The 21,983-nt window shown below is 41.6% G+C and overlaps 1 protein-coding gene across 6 annotated transcripts in view; it reads right to left on the bottom strand.

Moving 5' to 3' along the window:
• Positions 1-21,983, bottom strand: part of dtnbb (dystrobrevin, beta b) — a 38,474-nt gene continuing 16,491 nt past the window's right edge. For 4 of the 6 annotated variants that reach the window (XM_080413714.1, XM_080413713.1, XM_080413716.1 and 1 more), the window contains exons 11-20: positions 18,831-18,905; positions 13,724-13,814; positions 12,919-13,007; positions 12,273-12,386; positions 9,116-9,212; positions 4,693-4,852; positions 3,429-3,518; positions 3,100-3,147; positions 2,711-2,737; positions 1-2,267 (exon numbers count right to left, since the gene is read on the bottom strand). In XM_080413714.1, the coding sequence (XP_080269840.1) occupies positions 2,724-2,737; positions 3,100-3,147; positions 3,429-3,518; positions 4,693-4,852; positions 9,116-9,212; positions 12,273-12,386; positions 12,919-13,007; positions 13,724-13,814; positions 18,831-18,905 (778 nt within the window). In that variant the 3' untranslated portion in view covers positions 1-2,267; positions 2,711-2,723. Of the gene's footprint in view, positions 2,268-2,710; positions 2,738-3,099; positions 3,148-3,428; positions 3,519-4,692; positions 4,853-9,115; positions 9,213-12,260; positions 12,387-12,918; positions 13,008-13,723; positions 13,815-18,830; positions 18,906-21,983 lie in introns of those variants that run through there. The other 2 variants (XM_080413717.1, XM_080413718.1) reach the window with 2 other exon arrangements.

The raw sequence follows: 21,983 nt of genomic DNA, 5'->3' as shown, positions 1-21,983 counted from the left end.
ATATATATACCATCCCTAACCTTATGGATTTGTCCAACACAGTATTATTACTTCCTTACAAACTAGACAGATTGCACTGAAAATCGTCACCATTACTATAGCCAGATATAGCGTATTTGAGATGGCCACCCAGAATGTCTAAAATCTCCACCAGAAGACAAATAAAAGTAACTAAGACCTGATCGCCTCCTGATTCAAGTAAATATCCTGTGTATGTCGACAGCTGTCCCTGTAGTGACTGACCAACACCCCTCAAGGCAGACACACTAATTCACAGACACAGACTGTGTATCCACTGACATGCAGCACCAAAAAGCACTTCAGAAAGTTTGCTCCCTTTAATAATCTACATTCCTAAACCTTTAGCTACTTGCTGTTACTTCCCTCTAGACATCTCGAGAGTTTCATTCCAAAATGGGATATAAACCTGTGTCTTAACCTATTTGTGTTCATATCAAAGTAAGATATCGCCAAGGAATATTACTGAGTACCTGAAGACCTTTGATTGTTGTTTAAAAGATTGTGTCATTACTGGCTTTAGATTGACTCAAAATGGACATATCGCATTTTGGAATGAAACCCTTCCTTCAGTATTAACACTGGCCCTGTGACCTCTTAACAGAGCAAAGCCAGTCTGTAGACAATGACTTCCACTAACTAAAGGTCATAATCATGACCTTTCACCTACAATAATACTACAATCCCTGAGCACCTACCTTCATTGCACATAAACATACGTATATTCCACTTCTTTATTAACTAAATAAAGCTATCAAATGCATTTTCCTACTTACTTATTTTCTCACTTACTCACATACTGTATGTGTCCCCATTTTGTAATTCTCAACAGAAGATTTCAATGCCTAATTCATAATATTAATCTAAACATCCTGAGGTGTTTTGCCACCTTTTCATTAAACAATAAATACCACCTACCCACTAGTCAGTGCATTCAGATGGAAGAACCTTGCATTGCAAGTTTTAAAATGCGCAACAGGTGCTTCTACAAGGTTTTTTAAGTCCATTCAGATTTTCACAGAGACAAAACGATGAGAGTCAGCGTGTTATTGAGTTGATAGTAGCCCCTCTGTTTCTCTGATCCAACAGCCCTCTTATTTGCAAGGATGGCTCACTGAGCTCACAGTAGCAGCAGCAGTACAGTATGTGACTCAGCGAGTACATTCACATGCACACAGTATTCTGGATTACTATTGTATCACGGCTAAGGTCTTTTTTGGGATACGCATGGCCATGCGGTGGGGGATTCCCATTTGGATGAGCACTAGATGTCTGACCCAGGTTAGAATCCAGGTGGTTACATTAGTTCTGTGACCTGGATCAGGTTTCCGAATAGGGTGGTCATCAGAGGTAGGGTGAATGTAGCAGAGTTGCCCTGCCTGAGGCCCATGAACTTAATCTCCCTCAAATCCACCACAAATAAACCAGTATCTGTGAAATAAGCAGATTATTAGGAAATTCAATTAACACAAGCCACAGATGGGATTACGCACCTCAGATCGTTTTCTGGATAATGACAAATCTTAGATCTTTCTCATCATTGGGATACAAGATTATAGCTTATTGTAAATGGATGTTCTTTGATGTGGTGCATACATGCGCCTCTTGACATTCCCCCGTAATACCAGAATATGAATGTGCATGTAAACATACTGTGTGAATTCTGGGGCTAGACAACTTCCGAAACCCCAGCAAGTCACAATAAACCCCACAAAGAGCTGGCATAACAGTGACAAATCCAGACATGAGTGCAACGTCATGCAAAGAAACCCAAATGGAGAAAAAAAGGAAACAAATACTAACGCTAATTATACAAAAAAGCTAAGACTTTGTCCCAAAGTCATGTGTATGTTTTACATTATTATACAGAATGATCTGCTTCAATCAAACAGAGTTTAGGGTTGGGGGTGGAGAGGAAAGCACAGCAAGCCATTCTTAGCAGTCATGAGGGAAATTGTTAGGTACTTAGAGCAGTTGATTTTTTTTCATCTTTTTTTCTTTTTTGTATACAGAACGACATACACACTCGCTAATTATACACATCTTGCTCCCTTGCAAGGTGTGAAGAAACAGTTTCAATTCACATAGTGATATCCTGTAAAGGTTACAGCATGCATTACTCTATGTGCTAACGCCAGAGGGGATTGTTGTTGTTGTTGATGCTGATTCTTTCCAGTAGAGGTCTGGATTTCCTCATAGGATGGAATGGAGTTCTCTTTTCTCTCAGTGCTTGTATACCGTGACTGTGCCTATGGGTACATTGCACAGAGACGATTGTGTTTAGTGCTCATGACGGTCACTCTGTGCACTACAGACTGTTTAATCTAAACCCTAGACACAGCTGTTGTTGACCTTTCAAAACATGTTTGTCAACCAGTGGGTCGGAACCAAAAAGTGTTCAGACCGTGTCATGGACGAAGAACGACCTTTTACATTTGTTGGTCTTACCATTAGGATCTGTATACTCACATGCTGTACATACATATACATACAGTACATACATACACTTACATACGTACATGTATATACTGTATATATAGGACAGTACTTAAAAGAGTACTTTGAAACTCTGTTAGCCGTCAATGCCTTTGCATCAGTCATCAAGACAAATTCCTGATCAGTAGTAACAATTACAGTATATCTAAACTTTTAAAATGCTATTAATGATATAAAATAGAAATGCAGTGCATACTTTTTGTCTTTGTTCAATCTGCCTCGGCTGGAAAACAGAGAAGGAAAATATTCAGAGACATACTATGACTCATTTTCATTGGAGAGAAAATGAAACAAAAATGTAGAAAACAAAATGCACAGATTTCATAGTTCACATTACGAGACATTCATCAAATGTGACTCATTTTAAAGGTTAGAATGGTTGTAACTTAGAGAAAAGAAACTAATTATACAATTTAGGCATTTTGCAGATCTAGAGTGACTTACAAAATGCAAGATGCAAGCAAGCGGCATGAACCCTAATCAACCAATCTGAGTGAGAAGGGCTAAGAAAACTACAAAGTAACTAGCAGGTATACAGCTGTATAGTACATGCATCTAGTCTGGCAAATCTGCAGACTGACTTACCTCGGTCCCCACCGTTCCGCATGCTGGCCTCTTCTTCATCTACATCAACTTTAAACCCAAAACCCAAAACTTCAGTTAGGGTTGCTTTTAGCACCCACGTTAAAACACTTTAACACAAACAGGCTAAGAATCTGACAAAAAGAAAACCTAATCATATAAATAGTTAACAGACTAAAAAAGCAAACGCAGAATAAAACAAAACAAAAAACCTCAAACTCAAACATGGGCAGAGACAAAAAAAATACAATCTAAAACTGGGATACCAGGTATAAAGTGGTTAAGATTAAAGCAACTAGCTAACACTAATAAAGGACAACATCTAGACTAACCTGAATGGAGTTCTTTGACCAGCGATGACATGGTATTTGTGATTGAATCAGCAGCAACTAACAGATCATTCCGAAGATTTCTTGGCACACCTGGAACAGAGGGAGATATGTTCAACGCCTGGATTTCATTCCAAAATAGCAGATATCTGTTTATCTATACATTTTACTTGTATTGATGTTACTATTAGGCCTAGAGCCTGTAACATGTAAACATTTGGTAAGGAGGTCCGCTAGTATCCCTCTACACCAAATCCTTTTGCCGAAAATAGCTGATCTACAAGCTCACAATGCAATGCGCTGTAAACTTGTAGATCAGCAACTTTCACTGAAATTCACGCTAGGGTTAATTGTTTTGTTGTGTTATTATGCAGTTATTTGTATAGGACACTGTAGGGCAGATTAGGGATGCTAGAGTTAAAGGGAAAGACCACTAATTTATGTCTTTAATACACCTTAGAGCTGTTGTGTGGAAATAAGAAAAAAGCCCCCCCCCTTCTGTGTTGCCTAGAAAATGATAATTGATTGAGGTCATGTGATCAGTGACATACGCAGGGTGTACTTTTGTCTCCGCCCCCTCAGCCAAAAGTACACCGTGCGTATGTCACTGATCACATGACCTCAATCAATTATCCAGTTCTAGGCAACATAGAGGGGGGGGGGGACTTTTTTCTTATTTCCACACAACAGCTCTAAGGTGTATTAAAGACATAGTTCAATGTTGAAAATGAGTGCTCTTCCCTTTGGGTGCCAGAGGTTTATTAAAATATTATACTTTGAGTGCCATGATTTTTAACAATTTTTGAACCTTTTTCAAGTAGTCACAAAATATTTTCAGTGATCACCGTCCTCACGGTGATCCCCTCATTACACACATACAGGTCTCGTACAATCGGGGGAAAAAAATTAAAAACATTCGGTAATCCGTTCCATAGTTGCAGCCAGTTGAAAATAGTTAAATTAACATTGTAAAAAAAAAAGTACACAGTAGCCGAGATACAGGTTTTTGAAGTCATAAGTTAACCAGGAGGTGGATTGGAGTCTAAATCTTGTAGGAGTGATATCTCCTGTTGCTGTGAAGGAAAAAAAAAATGTTATGAAAAAAAAAAAAATAAAACATCTTTCTTTTTTCTTTTTTTTTAAAAACCGTATATATACGGTTTTGGCACTCAACGTTAGTATGGCCAAAACCGTATATATACGGTTTTGGCACCCAATAACAACATTAATGAATCAAGTTCTAAGACGGTCATTCAGACCGACTCACCGTGAGCAAAGGCCTCCAGCACATCACCTCCTACGCCTGCCAGGCAGTCCTGGGGTGTGTGAGTAGGCGTGGACCCAGCAGAGGTGGACCTTATGGGCATGGGCATTGAGCAGCCTGCACCATGGCTCGGGGAAGAATGAGGGGAACCTCCAGACTGGGACTGAAATGTACAAACATTGTTACCAGTTAAAGAGCAACTTGACACTCAACCCTTTTGTTAGAAAATGACATATACAGTAGGGAAATTATTATTTATTGCAATCACTTGTTTATTCAAACAAATCACATCAAATCAGAGACATCCTGTGTTGAAAATGTAAAACAAACAAAAAAGAAGTCAGTGATGTTGCAGTGTACTGGAATACAGTCCAACATCATACTGTGTTGGTGTTGATGGTATTGATGTACCAGCTCAGTGTTTGTACTAAGCACACACTAAACACATTCCTGCCTTAAAGGTGGCCGTTTCACAAAGAGACTTTTTACATGTTGGTAGCCGTCATATAACGGTCTCACATTCACAACCAGTAGCATCAGCCACTGCACAAAAATGAGACAGGACTAGGAGAATGTAGAGACAGGAAACCTAGGGCAGAAAAAGAATAAGACAATACTAGACAATCGCGGTTCACAAGGATGTTCTGTGCACTGGCTGAGCCACCAGGCACCCCACATGGCCAATTTTTTTTGACCCTGCCAGAACTCCGCCGTAGCCTACTTACGACATGGATAAGCTTGTAGAATGTAGGACAGTCAGGGTCAAGGTCATTGACCCTGTCGCACTGAACAACCCAGGACGGTCACAATGAATGATTTTTGCCACGTTAATATGCTATGATATGGAAATTGTCCTGAAACCTGAAATGTAGATGTAAACAAATGTTTGTAGACTTTTCTCAACTGATCAGAACCTTTTTATGTACTGTAGGGGTTTACAGTCATAACGGCTAAAAAGCATTTAGAATTACAGTTAACCGTTACACCCTGGCAGTACCTGCACACAGAGGTCAGATAATGAATTCAGAGTTGAATCACCACTAAATCACCACAAAGTCAGTAATGAGGGGACACCACAACTTATTTCGGGAATTTGGGGAGGGTTTTTTAGAAGCTGACGACCTTACTGCCTCTCAAAGTGACTTTTATTAAAGCAAACATACACACACATGTGGCACTTAATCCCTTAAAAGGATGGGGAAATAAAGCAGTAATCCAAATGGCAGATAGCCTTATGGTAACTTTACACCAACTGCCTGAGCAGCAGCTCACCATCCATACACTGTCCATCTATAGTGCACCTTTACTGTGTCCAGATCGGTAATGAGAACCATGTGTGGGCGAGAGGCTGGGGGCTGTGCTGGGTAGGGTGCTATAGCCTGCAGAGAAAAGGGGCACTGTGTGCGCGCCTGGTAGCGGGGCAGAGCCCAGGCCTGTGGCATGAGGCCAGGCAGCAGATGGCCAGCCAGACTGCAGTCACATTAGACGGGAGGTTGTTAGCGTTGATGAAAGGAACAGGTCTCTGACATTTCGAGCAAAGAAAAACACAGATCTTGACAACCCGTGCACACCGTAGGCCTGAGAAAAACCTGCTTTTAAAAGGTCATATCTGGCATTTAGGCCCGGTCTATGGCTTAGAACGACGGCAATGTAATGCTGAGCCAGCCTGAAATGAGAAGACTGATTTGTGTAACTTGGTTAGATAGTGGATTCCTAAAATTATCTTTTCATAGATTTATACCATGTGAAAACATGGTGTATATATCTTATAACATTCACACCATTCATTTATATGGAGAGCTAGGAAAGCATTGCAATTCTACACACTATGTGAATCGTCTGTGTAAAGATGGAAGTACAGTGGTGTTACACTAAGTGCTGTGATGTCAGCCAATTATTGCGCCTCGCAAACTGAATTAAGGGCCACTTACTGCCTGCTTTTGCTCTTCATCCTATTAGCCAGCCAAGGTAAGCAGAGAGAGAGAGAGAGAGAGAGAGAGAGAGAGAGAGAGAGAGGAGAGAGAGAGAGAGAGAGAGAGAGAAGAGAGAGAGAGAGAGAGAGAGAGAGAGAGAGAGAGAGAGAGAGAGAGAGAGAGAGAGAGAGAGAGAGAGAGAGAGAGAGAGAGAGAGAGAGAGAGAGAGAGAGAGAGAGAGAGAGAGAGAGAGAGAGAGAGAGAGAGAGAGAGAGAGAGAGAGAGAGAGAGAGAGAGAGAGAGAGAGGTGTGAAAGCAACAGAATTAAAGCAGTGAAAGATGGCAGACAGCTTTTCTGCATGCACAGTAAGCTACTTTGAAGTGACTACAAGGGATACCTTGGTATTTTAAATTGTACTCCGCCAGGAGATTCATGCATTTGCCTCTGTGTCTGTCCACAGCTAAACTTGTATACTACCAATCAGCGTTATATTGTTTTTATGCACGCTACCAGCAGAACAAGGACCTCAATTCCAGAATATTTTTTAAATCGGTCAACGGCGGCTAGGCCTATGTCTTTTTGCGGTGCTCGCCATCGAGTCATTCGGATAAGCGGTTGTCCAGAACCACCGATCCGACTGATATGTCCATATATAGGCATATATAAATATGCAGTTGTCCAGAACCGCCGATCCAAGCGATATACCCATATATGGGCATACCAATATATGGTCATATACTGATGACATAGGGGATCTCCATATAGTATGGGCATAAAAGGGACAAGGACAAGGACTGGCAGATACAGAGATCTCCACATGGGGATCAAAGGGACACAGGTAGACAGACAGATACAGAGATCTCCATATAGGCTATGGGCTCAAAAGGGCCACAGACAGACGGGTACAACGAGTACTCTGACAAAGCCCCCAATACTATGACTCAGACATATCAGCGGTGCGACGTACAGGTGTGTGGGCTGCATAGCGGCCCAAACTCTAGATGTGAAGGCTGACGCCAACTCTAGATGTGAGGCCATACGCGAACCTCTAGTTATTAATAATCGCAGAGCAATCATCCCCCCAGGCTAAAGAATACCCATAAGAAGACATTTGTAATCCACACAATGGTTTAAATAAGCTCCAATATTTGATTGCACAATGTTTTGAATAATGTTTGCTTACAGGTTGTACCAGACTTAGCCAATCACAGACATGCAAATGCGCCAGCACAAGTCCACGTTAGATTAACACCAAAAATATATAATTGATCAACATGACAACATACCCCAGAACCCCCAAATCTGGAGAATATGTCTGTGCACATTCAACTCAGACACAATTTAGAGTGCTGACGTTTACCAATGCATGCATGCACCAAAACTAATATAGCCAACTACAGCCAGGTCTTTAAAGCACAGACATGTACAGCTGCTGATCAAGCATACTGGATGTGAAAATGACATGTTTTGCGTGTTTTGATCGGGACATCCCTACTGAATTGAATGTGTCATGCATGCATATGGGTTGAGAAATCAATCTGTGTCTTTTCTCTCTCTCTCTCTCCATCACATACACATGAATGTCACACACGCACACACACAACTCTTTCCTGAAACTATTCTGGCTGGCATGGTTGGCCACCTTTCAGACATCTCAACCTGACCTACATGCCATTATTTTTCAATTTCATGTACAGTTGTCAACTTGTGTAGCTGTTATGTCAATGACATTACAGCGCTTACTTCCTCTTGCAAAGGGCTCGCAAAGTGACTGAGGGGCAGCAAAAACCCAGCGCATTTCAAAATGGTGATACAAACATAATTGATACAGTATATGGCATTAACAATCAGACTTACAGAGACATTTGAATGACAGTGCTCTGACAGAAAGATGGAGAGAGGTAGACAATCAATGTGTATGAGAGAGAGGGTGGAAGACAGCAGGGGACTATGAAGAACTGGTAATCACATGCCGCTCTACTGTTTCATAGCTCTAGGTATAATTTAACTGAATAAAGTACAACATTATTATTAATAGTGCATGCCTCCTGGCGGAGATTTGCGCTCTACTGGGTGCAGTTTCAAGTGCTTGTCGTCACACATAAGGATTTGAAACTTTTTACCTGTAATGACTTATAGTAAAACTGAGATGCCTAGCTATGTCATAATATCCCTTTAAAGTCACTGTCCTTTGTGTCAATTAAATGAACACTGTTAATTTACCAAGTATCTTACCAGCTTTAAAAACTGTTTTGCATTCTACATAGTCATACAGTACATCATTAGCATCAACTGCAACATACTGCAAAACAAATGAACAATTTCATTGTGACAGGGAGCGTGTGTTTACTATCAAAAGCTCTAAATGAGTTTTGTCTAATGTGCTAAGCCGAATTCATATTTCATCATACGACACTGTCGCTAACTGCCGCTCATTGAAAATAACTGATTGAAAATCTGTTGTATGAGTGAAAAAGTATAAATTAGGCTTTTGAGACACCTGTGTTCTTACCTTGAGCAGCCTCATGAGCCCCTCCAGTTGCACCATGAGCTCCCGTCTGCTCTCCTGCAAGGCCGACATGCGTCTCTCCAACTCATCTTTCCTGTGTCTGTGGCCAAAGAGGGTGAACAAAAATGTGCAAACAGTGGCTTAGACTAGGACTGCAACTAACGATTGTTTTCATAATCAAATAATCTTCATGTCAGTCAAGTCATTTTCTGTCGCACTTTGACCAGACCACGTACAGTATATGCAGGTATATGAATAATATCTGTCCACTTAAAGCCTAGCATCCATATTCTATTCGTCAAAAATAGCAGATCTGCAAGCTCACAAAGCTTGTAGATTTACTGTGAAGTGATTTGTCGAGGGGTGTCGAGGGGAAAAAGAGCAGACCAAGTACAGAGCCAAACTAAGCATAGTTTAACTATTAGCCTTTCTCCTCCAATTAGACACCTTGTGACCAAATGAGTAAACAAAAGGCACACCACCATTGATGTATAGACAGAACAGAATACAAAGGTTTTATTGACCACACCATCCTATTTAACTGGGCATTAAAACACTTACTGATGTAATTAATACTGGCTTGTATAAGTTTGTAGGCTCACAGTATCTCCGCATCTTCAACAACCACTATTATACCTCTGGATCGGACCTTTCACTAATTTAACACCACCAAATATTGTCATTTTCTGTGAGTTTGGACGTCCTCCAAGGTTAAATGTCTGGCGACGAAACTGGTTCATCAGTTCCCTCTGGTGTTCATGGGATGTACTCCAATTTGAGAGTGAGAGTCCCAACGCTACAGAGCAGCACTGCTCTCCTGTCTGTCTGCCCAGTGTCCTGGTATCACACCCTCACAAACATCTGCTGCGTCTGACTATCTCTGCTCTCCTATACCCTGGGGCGAGCGCAAAGCAATATCAGGGCAGTCCAGCCAGCCATCCAAACACCAAACCCAATCCAACTCCTCTAATTTGCAATCAGAACATTAGATTGATAATATATCCTTCTCCAAGCTCTGAAATCCTCTCCAGGCTGGGCAGAGAGGGGATGTCACACTTGAAAACTGGCTCAATGAGTCAGATAAGGCCCTTTTTAAACGCATTTCAATAACAACAGAGTTTTCCGCCACCGTGCCTCAGCCAAAACAAGATGGTCTGATCCTGATGATCACTGGAGGACTTGCATCAGTGCATACCATCATATCAAAAAGAATTACACTACCAAAGAAGAACAGGGAATTGAATAACCAGAAGAGAAAAAGAGAAAAAAAGAAAGGGATAAATTAACATAAGCTTCAGTGATTCTCTTATAATGTACTCTTGAGTCACTTCATATCTTTGAATGGATCACATGGAAACTTGAAAAAGACACAACATAATCACATTAATTAATTAAGTACAGCAAGTGTCTTTCATGGTAGAAGAAAGTGCTGCCCTGATGAGGCTCTATCCAGGCTTGAGCCCAAGATCCCTGTGCTTTGCCTACAGACCGATAACGTTCTACAATCTAGAGATGGCGATGAAGCCAATTCAAAGCACAGTCTATAATTAGAACGACTGTAGCTCTACCAGAGGAAAGTATTTTGCTGACACACATACAAGAACCCTCGAGTAGTTTAGTTGCTTGATTACCTCGATACAACCCACTCCCTGTTATTCGCCAATCAAAAGAAACACTGCCATGCTGGGCCAAGCTATTGAATTCAAAATGTGTTTCTGTCAGTTGTTATCAGTGTGGGGTAAACTAAGCCACAGGTTTCTTCAGACAAAAGACGGAGCATTTTGCAGAACATAATATATAGTATCACTAGTCCATCCCCGGGGTTGTGCGCATAGCAGCAGGAACTAGGGGTCCTCCCCAAGGTACCGCCCCCCACCCCCTCTGCACCTCCCCTGGTCAAAACTACTCTCCGGGGCTATGGGTGTGCGCACTCAAAGTGTTTGCAGTATCTATCATAGAGTTATAATATATCTAGAACGGACGCCCCCGCCCCCTAATCATTCTTCCAGGATTGGCTCCAATGTTGGAGCCAATAGAGCAGGCGCACTAGCGTTGCAGACGATATAAGCATGCGCAGTAGGATGATAAATGCGGAAGTCTTGCAATACCAGATTCTATGGCTTCAAGAGTCCTCCGCAGTTCTGGTGGCTTGGTTATTTTCTGCTGTGTACACAGTATATGCTTAGTTCAACTTTTGGAGAGGAGGCTGTTCATTTGATCATGGCTGTGTGTAACAACCCGGTCATTTCCTGACGTTGAGTCGTAACTCGTTAGCACAACCATGAGAAGTCCATGCTTACATTGTTTCAGCTAAGGTATTTGTGCTTATAACGCGATGTTCATTCGAACATTGCGTTTGTGAATAAACGCTGTGTGCGTGCGCTATTGTACATGATATCCAAAGCGCTCCCCCCACTCATAAAACCGTTTGTATGGACACGGCTCCAAAATCAAAGTCCTTTATAACTGTAGCGCTTTGTACTGCTGCCGTTCTTTTCTGTGTGTGGCGTTGTGCATGAGTGTGTATACTGTACTGTAACCCCAAAGCTAAGTCCACCCACCGGCTGGGACCGTAACCGTGACAACAGAGCAGATCCCATAGCCTGCAGAGACCGTAACTGTGGCAACAGATCCTGTGGCCGTGCATGTGCAGTAACTATCACACTCAGCAGAATTCACAAAAACACTAAAAAAGGGCTTACATTTGGGGAAAGTGAAAAACGGGCCCCATCACTGTCTTTATATGGCAATGGTCAATGTCTGTGTGCAAGTTCAGATCAATTGCTCAACCCATTGAGGGAGAAAATGTGGATCAGACTGACGGAGGTTCCTTCATTACATGATACCATAGTTAGATAACATGGCAATGCACATGAATGTTTACAAAGAGTAAAATCCTAACCTAACCTTTAATTTATACATTTGTAACTCTGAGTGTACAAATGTAATCAAGTGGACCCGTAAGGGTACCACAAGTCTTATGATTTTACCCATTACAAGCACATACTGTATACTTACTTACATACACACGCTGTTGTAACATTTTGTCAATTCATGTAATATTGTATATCATCAATATTGTAAAGCACTTTTAAATGCATTCTATGTATTAAAGGTGCTATACAAACACAATTTATTATAGTATTACCATATACCCTACCTGAGGAGCCGTAGTTCAGCCAGGAGGGTAGGATTCTGTTGGGCTTTTTCTGGGGTGGGCTGGGAGGCCTGCTCGTGCTCCAAGCGCAGCCTCTGGATCTCCTGAAGGATCTCCCTGAGGAGCCCCAAGATACAAGAAAAATCAACACACTAGACCACTGTTTCCCAAACAGAGCTTGTAGATTTGCTATTTTCTCTAGTTTGGGTCCCAGTTAATGAGTGAGTCATCATTTGTTTTCGATCTTTGGAGAACAAAAGTGAGTAATTAGAAGAACTGACACTGCAATTTCTTTCAGCCATACTGAAAAATGTGGGAATCACTAATCTGTTTAAACTAGAACTCACCATGTGCTTCAATATGTCTTTAATGTGACGGACAGTTGGAAAGCTGACAGGAAAGAAGTCTCTGATTGGATACAATCCTAGGCCAGCAGGGCTAAGGTTATAGAGATGGGGGGCATCACCACTGCACTCTGGGCAACTCGATACACAGTTATGTATGTAGGCTGTCATCTTATGTATGTAGAATACTCAATCATATCGTATGGTTATGGAAGCATAATTCAAATTCAGGTCACCTCAGGCGATGTGATAAGACTAAATCTGAAGACGTCAATCACTATGATACACAATTTGCAGCATCGCACCTGTTCTTGTTCTCTAGCTCGGCAATCAGCTGTCTTTGCTGCTTGTTGGCGTCAAAGTTGAAACCCAGATCTGTTGGAGGACATTGTTGCTGAAAGACAAATGTATCATAAACATTTTAATTAACAAAGAATAGAAGACTAAAAGTCAAATCCCACATGCTATCTGTGACAACAATGAAACAGTAATTTCATTTGTCCTATTAGAGGGTTTATATTTTATATGTTTTGGGGACCTTCACTCCTGCTGTGATTTACCCTTTTATTTAACAATGCGCAAGCTCAGTGTCAGGGCAGCCAATACAATTATTCTGATGCCAATACAATTATTCTATTCTATTCTATAGGGGAAAAACATTATTATTATTATTATTTTTACCTTATAGTCCTAAAAATGAGACAAAAATCTCACATCTCTTGCCCTTTCTTCCCCCAACATAAGTGAAACTAACAAACCAAACAAACAGAGAGATTTGCCTATTCTTCAAAATCTTGCCAAGGAAGAAACAGTATTTGGCAAAGAAGTTAAATTATCTCGCCCCCGTTGGCAGTTTTTCATTTTCACTTGCTAAAGAAATTAAATTCAGACTATGACAATACAGGATTAAACGTATAAGGATGAACAGTTTTCTGCAGAGTGGATTCATCCAGCTCTTGCATCAGTGTTGAAAAGTTCTCCAGCAAGACAGAAACAGTGCACAGTACTCTGTTGTACGACATAGTATAAATCAGCCAACTTGTCAGAATGGTAAATGTGAAATGCGGGTTGACTGAAGTGGACCACAGGGCATTCTTGGAGCTCACTCACAGTGGAGTTGCCTGCTTCAGCTGCCAGTCGGGCAGCGTAGCGAGCGATGAGGCGGTGCTCTTCGTCTAGCCGGCTAGGACTCTCCAAGACACTGACCGAATAGACAGAAAGAAAACGTTACACACGCACACGCACACTCACACTCACACTCGCACGCACGCACGCACGCACGCACGCACGCACGCACGCACGCACGCACGCACGCACGCACGCACGCACGCACGCACGCACGCACGCACACGCGCACGCACACACACACAGCAATCTCAAAAAAGATTTATGTCTTGTACAAGTTGTACAGTAAGAGGAAGAAGGGTACGTATGAAGAGTTTCATTCGTGGAATATTTCTAGAAATTCTAAATTCATCAGTGTTATACTAACTAAAATAGTTTTACAAAACATTTAGTACATGTCAGATTTTCAAAGGGCAGACGTCTCATTGTGGAATTAAACTCTTCACTTGTACCCTCATTGTTTTCATGTCAAGTAATTTTTTACTAAAATAAACTTCAAATGAACTGCCCATAAAGAATGCCACGTGATTATGACTTGTCGGTAATGGACTGATTATTGGATATTATGATTTGAGATGGGCATAAGAGATTACCAATGCAGTATGCCAAATGCATTGGCAACTGTTGTGCCCATGACCATTCCCAATCCCCATCATTTTAACATTACTGGAAAAGCCAAATACGCGTGTGACTGTGAATGGCAGTGGGTGTGGTACATGACATGAACAGATGATGGGGAATATGTTTGCCCCTGTTTAGTGAGTGGTCTGTAATGAGAAGAGAAGGAGAGAAGTGAAATGATGCTCGGCTCCCTGCCTGCATACATGAGGACAGCACTCTTGATCTGACTGGGGAGTGAGCAATGATTAAGCCCATTAAACCCAATCTGGCTTCAAGCAAAACACATCAAAAACTAAACTCCAGTCACTATATGTTGCAAAAATGCCAATTTTGTGTGAGAAAATGAGGAATAAGATGTCTCTTCTTTCTTTTTGTTTCTTACACCAAGTATCTTGTAATGAAGCAGTTCACCCACAAGGCTTTATTACAAAGTGGTTGTGATTCAGTGAACATTATTGAAATACGATGGCTTACAATACATACAAGTCAAATAATCTTATCTTGGTGGCAGGTTTCTTGTCACGTTTGAAGACTCAACATTTTAAGACTCAATACACATTTAACAAAAATTGTATGACTCAATACAAGATTACATTATTTTTTAAAGGAAGACTTTTTTTGTGCAGTGTACAGCTTAATTCGTGGTCTAAACTCTAGACGGTGCCGGAGGTCATCGTTGTAGATTAAAGTAATACATTAAGGTACATCAGAGTCCTTCTCTGTTGGCACATAAAGTGAGTTGACCCTACAGGGGTCATTTGGATCTGGACTTCTCAGGCTATTAATCTGCATGCCTCTCTCTATGACTTTGATTCAGTGCCAAAGTTTCCTGGCACTTACCTAGAATAAAGATATCAGACAAGGATTCGTCAGTGATGTCATACACTTCACACTACACACACACACACTTCCGATTGTGAGTGACATCACTGTCCAATGGTATCTCCAGATGCATATGTGTGAACTGTATAATATTAAATATTACTAACATTATTGGCCAGGCTTCCTGCATTGGAATTGATACCCTTATTTGCTAAGTCACAATTTAGCATTTTAGGAATTTAACTTATGCTCTTATAAGCTACATTTCCCAAATAGTCAATCCCACAACCAGCTAAAAGGCAGTACATTAAGTAAAACTAAGTCTATAGCACCAGATTAGCTCAAACGCTTGACATCACAAGAGTTGACAGAAAATAATATAGATATACCAATGTTATAGATATACCAATGAACATGAATCATTATGTATTTCCAATGTTATGTTGTTACAAAGTATATGACATCTAGTATTTTAGGAGATAAGTCTCTGTATACATCTTGGACGTAATAGTATTGGCACCACTCACACAGCTATGTCTACCACTTGAGTTAAAAGATTTCATATCCACTGACATTTGTTCAATACCCAAGTTAACTCTAAATTAAAAGCTCATCCAGCTCCGACAGCAAATTAGTTTTTTTTATATATATCTTCTGGCACCGGTGGTTCTGCATGACTAACGGGTAATAAATTGCGGGGTGTCGGTTCGCCCTTGGAGAACTGGTGGTGAAACGACTGTCTGCGAGACAGAGAGCGAGAGAGAGTGCGAGGCAGGAGGGTAGCAGATGCCGTGTCAGCACAGCAGACAGTATCAGGGACAGGCTGTGATGGAGGCTGGCTGGGAGCATGACTCGCACGTCTAGACCCCGAAAGGAAACACCATTTCATACACACCAGGATGCGCTGCTTTCTTGTCTGCAATGACACCACAGCCTGAGCTCGCAAAATTCTAGGGACCAGAGTGTCCCAACCGAATCAAAGGAATTGTCTTTCTTATTACAGTGAAAACTGTAATAGGAAGGGGAAGACACACAGGGGATGACATTCAGTCTTGAGGCAGAGAGGCATTGCCACCAGAGGAGATCTGCATTATTTAGCAATGGCATCTTCAACTCACAGGACTTTAATGTGAACAGAGGCAGGCGAGTGCGAGGCAAGTGTAACCGTTTCAACAGACTCATCTTTACAAGACAAATGCGGCAGCATATGTCAACTCGCTCAGACCTAGACAGTCTGGAAGAGACTGGAAGTCTAAACAGGCCTGCTCCTTTTTGTGGCTTATCCAACAATATTAACCAGCATCCACGTGGATACTCAAACACAAACCATTTGGCATTGGCACAGTGGCGTAATGTGCTATTTCTGCCCGAAATATGGAAGCAGCTTTCAAGTTGTTATGGCTCCTGCCCCTACTCTCCACCCCCTCACCCCGTCTCCCATGCTCCGACGCCTTCAGGCGAAAACATCGTTTGGCACGTGACATCTCCCTAGAACAGCTCTGACTCACAGAGCCAAATGTCAAGACAAAGGTTATCGGGCTCTTTCATTACTTGCCACAGTGAAATAAACCCCAGGAGAGCACAGATTTTTTCTTTCTTCTCTTTACACACTGCAGCATTCCACTGACCTCCGTTGGTCAGGATGAACGGCACGATTTACCGCCCGAGGTGTCTCAATCATGTCAGCTCTCTTCAAATCGCCTTTATTCTGTCCACTCTCTCAAGGAAAAGATGTAGCTTCCGCATTGCTCAAAATGTCCTCCTTAATGAGACATTTGCTCTATTAGTGAACGTGTTTTTTTTTGTATTAAAAATAAAATAAGATCTGTCAGTGGGGTGACATTTCATTTTAGAATGAAAATTATCTTGAATCATAACATTACCTTGACACTCGAGTTGGGATAGAGGAATCTGCCTCATTGTAAGATGTTGGCACTTCTCTGATGAAAGGTCATGGACCATGCGATTCTGCACTGTAAACAAGCTAAATTATCTGCCTCTGTGGCAGTTTTCTTCCACTTGAAGGGAAAAACTGGAATTTGGAACTCAATTATAGATTAAACGACTTGTAACCGTTGGCATTGTTTGCAGTGTGTGTACTGCCCTTCAAGTGCCTTGAGTTTGCTGTCTAGGTAGCATGACAACCCATCACCATATGGGCATGATGGCACAAATGGAAAAAAAATCCCCACATTGGCTTGAAGCACTCAGTACACCACTTTTACACTAAGGTCTTTGTCAGGCAAATGAATCCAGCAGCTGACATAAAATAGTTTGGATGTGAACACTTCTGCTTTTCCTACAGAACAATGGTGGCTGTTGCATCAGGACCACTTCCATGCTTTCACCACAGAACATTCTTTCTTTAACATTATGGTATAACATTCAATACGATAAATCTGTATACTGTTAGGCCTAAAATACACAAAAGCACTGTTACAGCACCATTCTTTCTTTGACGTTATGGTGTAACATTCAATCAATATACTAGATCAATATGCAGTTAGGATTACAATTACCACAGACTGTATTTTTCTTTAACATCTCAGTATAACGTTCAGTCAGTATACTAAATCAATATATCGTTAGGCTACAGTACACAAATGTGGCCTACCAAATTAGTACATTGTAACAGACATTTCTAATGTCTCTCAGCCAACCGGTTATCAAAACGTTCCTTGTAACATATGACAGTTGAAAGATTTGATTTGAAAACAAAATTCCTCTGAGGTACAAATGGATAAATTAACTCTGAGGATATCACTGTGAGAGGTTCAACAAGCCTGCAGTAAAAAGTAACACTTCTACGATGGCTGCATCCTACAAAGCACACCTGCTCCTCCCTCCCTCTAGATACACGTGTCCTGAGAGAAGTCCTGAGAGAATCGTCTCAAAGTGGTTCCATCTCGCTCGTGTAAATTACTATGAAGATACGGCTGAACAACGAGATGCTGTACGCTGTATGTAAAGGGCAGACATGGAGGACAGAGTGCAGAGACATTACAGTGCTCTCAGAGTGCACTATTGTTATTGAATTCATAACCACAGCACACTATTAGACGGTTCATTACCATTACAAATAAATAATAATAGGGATGGCCTTTAACTGAGAGGGGCTGAAATGAGAGGACAATTAGATAGCTTGCACAGAGAGCCTCGCATCTATCTGGTTACACTATAACGGTGTAATTCCATCATGATCTCTTTGTCAAATGAGCCTGCTAAGTGGGTGTGCTCAGATATTCTTCATGACAGCGTAACAAATTTCCCTCTAAAAATACACTCACAAGGGCATATTGCTCGGGATGCAAACAATGTGTGTCTAGAGAAGCAATAACATCTGTAGTCCTGTTGTTCTCCTCTTTTCAGCTTGCAAGAGAAAGTTTGTCTCCCTCCCTTTTTTCTCTTCCCATGCGCAAAAAGTGGATATCATTTGATATACAGCGTGTGTGTGCTGTAACTTGAATAAATGCATTGTCATCTGTAAAATATGCGGTACTGGTTTTCAAGTTAACTTGTTCCCACCAAGTCTAATTCCATGGCATAAGTCCAGAAACATCTTCAAAAGCCGCGTGTGTGTGTGTGTGCAGTGTGTTTGTGGTTGTGGATATGCCTGGGGGGCGGGGGGACGTGTACCTGAGGCACTTACCTTTTCGTGGGCGTCGGTGCCCCAGAGGACATTAGCATTGTGTCGTTCATGTTGTTGGTCACTGGTTTCGGCTGACTAAAAGACAAGATTAGAGGTCTTTAATGCTATACTGCAGAGCCCTTCGTGCTTGTCACCAGGGAGAGTGTGTGCATGTGTGCGTGTGTGTACGTGTGTGTGCGTGTGTGGCGTGCGTGCGTGTTGTGGGAGAGGACATTTGCATTTTATTAATAACCATGGATCAGCTATCCTGACTGCACATGTACAAAATGGTTTTATGTCAGGGAATTATTATCTGAAGTGGTACCCCACGCAAACTGGCAATGTGACACATTATAGTTCATTCTAAATCCTACTGGAACAATTGACTTTTCCGATAACAGCTATTTAGATTTCCTCTTTTATATTTAATGCCATTAGCTTGAACCTAATTAAAACAAGCAAGAGGAACAACCGCAGACAAGGAATCTAATTAAACTAGGAAGCATGTGGTAAAAGGCAAGGAAAGGTGACATTGCAGAAGGTAATTTGTGAGAGTAAACAAAGCAATGGAGGTCCAGCTGGTGATAGTCTCTCTCTCTCTCTCTGGCACCCAGACCTGGACAACAGCACCTCATTAGCAGATCTAAATATCTGTCCGCACATCTCAGGTGTTCCAAGTTCCTACAATAGCACTTCCCAGGGATGGAAAACAACCAGCACAATGACAACGCCATATTTCCATATCTGTGTGTAACTCCCACCGCGATCTCTCCACCACATTCAAATTTGTTTTGTATAGTATATTTTTTGAATGGATGGTAACACAAAGACAGCAAAGTATAGATAGCACAGTGTTGTGTTCTTGCTGTACTTATTTCTGAAATGAAGAATTGTGGCAACTGTGAAACTATGAACTGTTCCTCCAGGTCGTATAGAATAGCGTTTCCAGCACAATGTAGGAAAAGCTGTATCCTGCTGCTGGTGGTGTCAACAGTTGAACAGCACACACACAATCTTTTATGTACAGCGGCTGAATACTGATGTAGTAGTTATGTCTGCATGGTAGTAATCACAACACAGCATAATTTGTGGGTCCCTAATTGCAAGTAATTTAGGCATTTTTTCTTTCTTTCTTTTTCCTATTTGTCAATAGGCTGAATTACTTACTTACTGCATGGATTTTCTTTGCTGAGGAGTTAGTATATGTTGTTCTCACAGAAAGGGCCAATTATGAATTATGAATAAATCACAAAAATCTACAAAACTGGTCTAACACATTCAAAGGAAGCCATGGAATCATTTTTGATGGTCCTTCACAAGTAGTTCATGGAGTCATAATGTTCCGTTTCCATAATAACTGGCAGAGACATTAATTCTGCTAATGTGGTTAACTTTCTCACCACAAAATAAAATGGAGAAATAAGACATGGCAGCTGAGGGTATATCCCTGTGAATACTCAAAACTGGAACATGCGGGTGAATATGCCATATATAAGGCAGACCGTGTACACAAACACCAACATAACACACACTCTAATCCAATTTCACTGAAATCCTTTCTTTCCATACTCTCCAGACATTACAGAACGCCAGCTTAATCTTTCCTTCTAGACACACGAGCAGCAATACCACTCGAGGTTCTTCTGATTAAGGAAATGGGAGACACGAGGAATCACTTACTTACCTCTGCAAGGATGGAAGGCACCTGCCTGGCTGGTCAAATACATCCAACTACTGCTGCTGCTGTTGTCAGATGCCTTGCTGTGCCCTCAACTGGGCGGGCGAGCATCTCAATGTACTATACTGCTGCTGTCTCCAAGGAAACTCAGCAGTCACGTGCCTCTATGACGACACAGACTCTCTCTCTCTCTCTCTCGCCCTCCCTCTGTCTCTCTCTCTCATACCCAGTCCCTCGCTGTCTCTCTTCTCTCAGAATTCCCTGTCTCTCTCTCTCCCGCTCCCTCTCTCATGCACTGGCCCCTGCTCTTTTGTTCAATCACTTTCTGTATCACATAAATGAACATTCACACACCGGTACATGCCCACAATGAAGGAAAAGGCAAATATCACAGCCCAGGGTTTTTCCTGCATACAGTAGTTGAATTTTTGGTGCCCCCCAAAGAGGTTTTAACTGCCCCAAAAGACAGTCACCAGCACCAAAATGGTAAGAATTATTATTTGCCTATCAATAAATCAATCACCAGCCCCTTCGAATGGTTTATGGCATTCCACTCCCCACTAACTCACTCCCATCCCCCTCCCTTCCAATTTCTTTTTTTACATTTTGTTAATTGGGGTTTCATTTACAAAAGCATAATCGATAATATTTTTGTTCATCAAATGAAATGAGGTAACACAGGCTCATTGCCTTTACTGTTGCATATAGTCGCAACGTGTACAGATCATCCTTACTGTCGTGCGTAGTCAACCCTCAAAGGCCCATTCTGAGCCAGGAAAAACCCTGCAGCCACGACCTCCAAATAGCCTGGTCACCTAAATTATCTCTCTCTCTTATCTCTCCCTAGAGCCATCTAAGAAAAGAGCATAATTGCCCTCCAAATAATTACATTTACATCCTGTGACCCTCTCTCACCTGGCAAGTTACATAACAAGCATTTCACCTGTATGTTTTATGGGAAAAAACAAACAAACAAAACAAAAACAAAAACATTTTGGAGCACACCAAAATAACTTGTGTGGAGCAGCGGGGGTGAAGTATGAATAACAATACTTGAGGTTGTTATGTAAAGGCACCGTGTGTGTGTGTGTGTGTGTGTGTGTGTGTGTGTGTGTGTGTGTGTGTGTGTGTGTGTGTGTGTGTGTGTGTGTGTGTGTGTGTGTGTGTGTGTGTGTGTGTGTGTGTGTGTGTGTGTGTGTGTGTGTGCGTGCGTGCGTGCGTGCGTGCGTGCGTGCGTGCGTGCGTGCGTTTCACTGCTACAATTTTAGATCATTTTAACCGCTTAAGCCCTATAAACGATGTTGCCTATAATAATAATAAGCTTAAATAGGGACGCCAAGTTAGAAGTAGTTACAGTGATGCTGTTTAACTACAACTACAGCATCATGTCAGTGATGCTGTCAGTGACGCTGCTTTTGGCCAACAGAATGATAAATGTTGATAAATGCCACTATCTCTGTCTCTCTCTCTCTTTTTTCCTTTCTCCCTCTCTCTTC

The sequence above is a fragment of the Gymnoscopelus braueri genome (assembly GCF_963280865.1).
Source record: "Gymnoscopelus braueri genome assembly, chromosome: 19".
Classification (NCBI taxonomy): Eukaryota; Metazoa; Chordata; class Actinopteri; order Myctophiformes; family Myctophidae; genus Gymnoscopelus; species Gymnoscopelus braueri.
The sequence above is the reverse complement of the archived record's forward strand: the minus strand, read 5'-3'. Positions and strand labels throughout refer to the sequence as shown.